This window comes from Anopheles aquasalis, chromosome 2, assembly GCF_943734665.1.
Source record: "Anopheles aquasalis chromosome 2, idAnoAquaMG_Q_19, whole genome shotgun sequence".
Classification (NCBI taxonomy): domain Eukaryota; kingdom Metazoa; phylum Arthropoda; class Insecta; order Diptera; family Culicidae; genus Anopheles; species Anopheles aquasalis.
This window is the reverse complement of record NC_064877.1, coordinates 76,885,647-76,890,646: the sequence shown is the minus strand read 5'-3', so window position 1 is coordinate 76,890,646 and position 5,000 is coordinate 76,885,647. Positions and strand designations below refer to the sequence as shown.

Genomic DNA, 5,000 nt, shown 5'->3' with positions numbered 1-5,000 from the left:
ATGTTCCCTCCAAGATTTTCACTTTCACTTCCACGTCACGAGCGTAGCGCAAATGCCCCGAAGGAACAGGATCATTAACCCAGAAAAAGACCGAGTCCCGAGTAAGGACACAGTTTTCCGCATCATACGCGCTGCAGCATCGTGGCGGGAAAACGGCCCAGGAAAAATCGATGCCCAAGCAGAGATCTAGGGAGCAGCGCAGGGTGTGGTCCTGGAGAATGACAAGAACCTGCATTTTGGCTAGCTCTCCCGGTGTCTCTTACTCCTTCTGGCTCTCGCTCTCCCATCTGTTTTCTTTTCCTTTTTCAGTGAACCCTTCCTTTGGGACAGACTTGTTGGCACCTTGTTTTCACACCCCGAAGACGTGTGCGCTCGATTGGCCATCGTGCTGAAAGATGAATCGCTGGTTGTGGCTCGAAGTCGAAACCGAAAGTAAGACAGATCGTCTGCTTACTACGAGATGGTGGTGGGGAATAGCTGCCAGCATAAGGAGCAACAGCCGTGCTCGCTCTAGATAGAAGACACATCATCTCTGCCAGCAGGAAAGAGGTAGCAATTGGAGGGGTGACATGATTACCGCATAAGTCGGATTTAGCGTCACTTTCGGGGAAGCGGCCCTATAGAAAGATGATTTGAAAGACATAATCCGGACTTGCTCGCTTTCGAAGTATGTGTGCGGATAAAATCCCTTGTTAATGATGCTAACCGCACCCTTGAAAAGGGCCCAACGCGTTTGAATCCCCTCATCGATGGCATTGGATTGCAATTAATCTATCTAATTTGCTGCGCTTTGTGTGCACCTTGTGCATCACACTCATTGTGTGCAGTGATGCAGAATAAACTGCATCCGAACAGAGGAGGGGAGAAGTGGAACAATAATCTTTGTGCCAGATTCTTTTTATAGACCTACGATGAATCACTGAAAGGTAGAACCGGATGATGCTATCAGGGTAGAGATGATTGAGTCAAGTCAATCAGTTGTTTATGCAAACAATACCGATAGATATCGTTAGATATCATTTCGTTTAATATAAACATTGGCAAACACTACGTTCTATGTTGCGTCTAGGGAATAGCGCATTTTTGGGTGTTCTCCAGAGTATCTCTCGTTCAATTACAGATAACATCAACCTTCTATTCCTTCCTGGTTCTGACCCTTCGATGTCAGAATACCGGAGGACCGGAGGTCGTTTACATGCTGCGTCCACAGCATCACAGCACCCCCGGTTTGCAACGTTAACGCTCTGTCCTGGCATTGACCGCGGTGTAGATTGTCACCCTAGAATGGTGACGGCGAGGGTCGATTCGATACGCGCGCACCCTTAGCGCACACAAGCGAGCGCGCGCTCCCTTCCATCGAACTTATCTTATCACGAACGATGACCTACGAACGTCATGACCTATCGGCCGGCATCAAGCGGACATCACAGTCACAAAAGACAATGATTGAATAAAATCGCAATAAAATGCAAGCTTAGTGACTTGCTCCGTGGCATCAGAGCATCGGCCGATCGGAAAACAAAATCCATTTGTAGCATAATGAACTATGCCTCCCTCCATCGAGGGGTGTCCTTTTAGAAGCACTCCAGCTCCAGCGTTCTTGGTCTGTTTTCGGGCAAAGAATGTTCAGTTCGCGGCCAGCTGCAGCTCACCGGTGAGTACGACGGAATGGCCTCACCTGCTGCTGCTTCAAGCGGTGATTGATGAGACGTGCAAGTGCTAAGCGACTGCAAGCAGCGTTTGTCACGTGGACCGGTGGTTGCCTTGTAAGGAAAATCTTCGACCCGACCACTTGGTGGCCTAAGGGTGGCCACCAAGTGCCCCGGATTGGCTTTACGGCAATGCGGTAGCGTAGCTGCCCAACGTTGAACGTTTGATGAAGTGCTGTACTTGAGTGTTCGTGCCACGGGCGCCTTGTTGCATATGTTGTCAATTATGAAGACGGAATCCGCACCGCGAACCACCGGTGCAATGGTGGCCGCGGGGTGCAGTAGCTGCAACCTGCACCCCCGGAGCGGTATGTCAACAAAGGCTTATGCACGCCGTGGGCCGGCGAGGGAAACCTCGGCACCAAATCCAATATTTGCCGATCGCGCTCCCGCTCGTAACGAACGCGCGCGCGGCATTGACAGGGCTATCGATTGTTCGGCATCGGCGAGTGGGTCAGCGAGTGCACCGGGAAAAAACGTCCCCAACTCAGGGGTCGTTTCGCGGAATCGCTTCCATTGATCAAGCCATTGAAGTGTGACAAAACTGCGCGCCAGGTGATCGCTGGCGCTTTGAAAACAATCGACAGCATGTTGATCTGTCAATCGTAGTAGCTGTTGGTGTTGCTGCTGGTGCTGCTGCTGCTGTTCAAACAGCGTTGCATGGCAGATTAGTGTTGTGTTAATTTGCTCACCATTAGATTAGGGCCCGGGTGGGATGACGAAGCGAAAACCACAGACCAAAACACTGGTGCCAAATCGGAATTTCCGGAACGGGACGACCAGATTTAAAACGGATTTGGCCTTCGACACCTTTCCGTCAACAGCAGCAGAAGCAGGCCTGAAAGGGCGGGAAGGGCAAGTATTGTGTCAGTGGAACATAACGACAAACGGACAACGTAACCGAGGCCGCGTGGCGCACTATGGCTTCTCCCCGCCCCAAAGCAAAGCCATCAAACTGCGACAAATCAATTCCTGCAGTGCACGATGCGCTCGTCAACTGCTGTTGCTGCTTCTGCAGCCTGGCATGCCCTGGATGCACCACTGCCTTCGAGGCGAGGTGACATCGAGGTCTTCCGGAGGCCGATTAACGACGATGACTAAAAATCTCGCTCGCGCTCGAGGTTCGTCTGGTTTGACACAATTAGCGTAACGCGTTTCGGTAGTTCTGCTGGATGGATCGTTGGATGGCTGGATTGGATTGGGTCATAGCACTGGTGTCAGTTTACCAGTCCGTTCGGCCATGGAGCAAGAACCGTGACGTACGGTTTTACGTTTAGAACCAAAGTTATGGTTAATCAGTGAGCTTCTAGCGCTCAGCTGAGCGAGAACGCCAGCGCATTATGTGTGACCGTTTGGCTCCCCCAACGATGGCGATGGAAATAGTTTACAGCCCAAAAAAAAACAACTAATCCTCGTCATCGTCCTCGGCACCGAAGGCAAATAGCTAACCTATTCGGTCACAACGCATCACCGAATGGCGAGGATGGAAATCCGATACCCATGGGGCCTACAATGTTTTCTTTTTCCGCCCACCCAATGGTTTGATGGTCGTAAAATGTAACATGGTTGTGAACATAAATCAAGCATGGCATCCACATGGGCGGATTTGCCGGCATTCATGCTTGGCACGCGCACATCGACCAGCGTGTGGATTGAAGTCCTTAAAACATCTTCAAGATTTACGGCGATGGAACACCGGGCACGCACCACCACCCACCGTGAATGATATTTTTATTTAATTTGCCCCTCAATGACATTAACGATCGGCACCGGAATCGGTTCAGGTTTCCTCGGTAGCGATGAATTTCCGGGTTGCGTGAAGGGATTTGGTCGATGAAAGGTGTAAGGTGGAAAACGATTATTACGAGGGAAAACGAGGGAAAAGGGATTTAAACTCGAAACCTTGATTCCGGAAATAGTTTGTTCGTGCGTACTGAAAGAACGATGTGATGTTTCTCGCAGAGTGTTACTTAAGTCACTTCACTATCGAGTAGCAAATTCGCTTGTATTCGCATCGATGAAGAACTATGCGAAATCCATCATCATCATCATGAGCCATCATCGGGTTTTTAACATATTTTTAGCTCTAGCGAGCATCAGCAGCTCGACAGATCATGTTACACATTGAGTGCTCGAACCACTCCTTTTAGTCGGAAAATAGAAAGCGAGAAGATATTTTTCTGTCAAGCGCCTATACCAACTCGATCTTCCTTCATCTTCCAACAGATTAGCGTCTTCACGTTAAAGAATGACAACATCTACTGGGCCCTGATATTCGCACCACTTAAGCAGCACCAGGTAAGTGGATGATCGCCCTCCTAAATAACCTTTTCACCATCTTTTAACGCCTCGCATCATCGAACATAATCTCTAAATAGATCTGGCGCTTCGTGACGTACACCTTCCTCCATGCCGGCTGTGTCCATTTGGTGCTAAACATTATTATCCAGGTGAGATAGAGATGCATTACCAAACAGCAAATCGACATATCTTTCTATCATTTCGTCCGTCCGTCCGTCGTCACAACAGTTGTTAGTGGCCTTCCCACTGGAAACGGAACAAGGACACCGAAGGGCGCTGCTGGTGTACTTTTCCGGTGTGGTGGCCGGTGGTTTAGGTGCTTCCGTCTTCGAACCTACGCTCATGGTCGGTGCTTCGGCCGGTGTCTACTGTTTGCTCATGAGCCACATACCACATATCTTAATGGTACGTATAGTTCTTCCCCATTGTGCCGCCAAGCGTCATCGCTTACCATTAACGCTCCTTCGCTTCGCAGAACTTTCGGGCTCTCTCCTATCGCTACTACCGGCTACTGGCCGTGCTGGTGCTGTGCATAAGCGACGTGCTGTACTCCATCCGTCACTGCCTTACCAAAGGAAACCTACAGCCCCGGATAGGGGTGGCGGCACACGTCAGTGGCGCTCTCTGTGGGCTGGTGATCGGTTTCGTTTTCTTTCGACCGATGGAGGCGCCCGAATCGCCCCGTCTGCAAGTCGTCTTCCGGTTGCTGCGTTACCTGGGTGCCACGCTAGCCATCGCGTGGATCGTGGTCACCTTGCTTTACAATCTCGACCGTACCAATGTGATCGAACTACTCTAGAGGGTCGCCGTCGTCATCGTTTCCAGAGAGATCCGGCCAGATAGTCATCCAAATATAGTCCAAATATATATGCTAAGTTAAGTTTCGAGCCATACAGCAACGTGCATTGTACATAGAGCGAAGCATAAAGAAGTTTGCCAAATACACACTTTTCGATACATTTTACCGATCAATCGATCGATCGATCCATA

At 50.0% G+C, this 5,000-nt stretch overlaps 1 protein-coding gene across 1 annotated transcript in view; it reads left to right on the top strand.

Annotated features, from left to right (window-relative positions):
* Nucleotides 1-4,955, top strand: part of LOC126581104 (protein rhomboid-like) — a 9,637-nt gene extending 4,682 nt beyond the window's left edge. The window contains exons 3-6 of the mRNA XM_050244550.1: nucleotides 3,936-4,007; nucleotides 4,088-4,159; nucleotides 4,239-4,415; nucleotides 4,486-4,955. Coding sequence (XP_050100507.1) covers nucleotides 3,936-4,007; nucleotides 4,088-4,159; nucleotides 4,239-4,415; nucleotides 4,486-4,809 — 645 coding nt within the window. The 3' untranslated portion in view covers nucleotides 4,810-4,955. The remainder of the gene's footprint in view (nucleotides 1-3,935; nucleotides 4,008-4,087; nucleotides 4,160-4,238; nucleotides 4,416-4,485) is intronic.
* The last annotated feature ends 45 nt before the right edge of the window (nucleotides 4,956-5,000 follow it).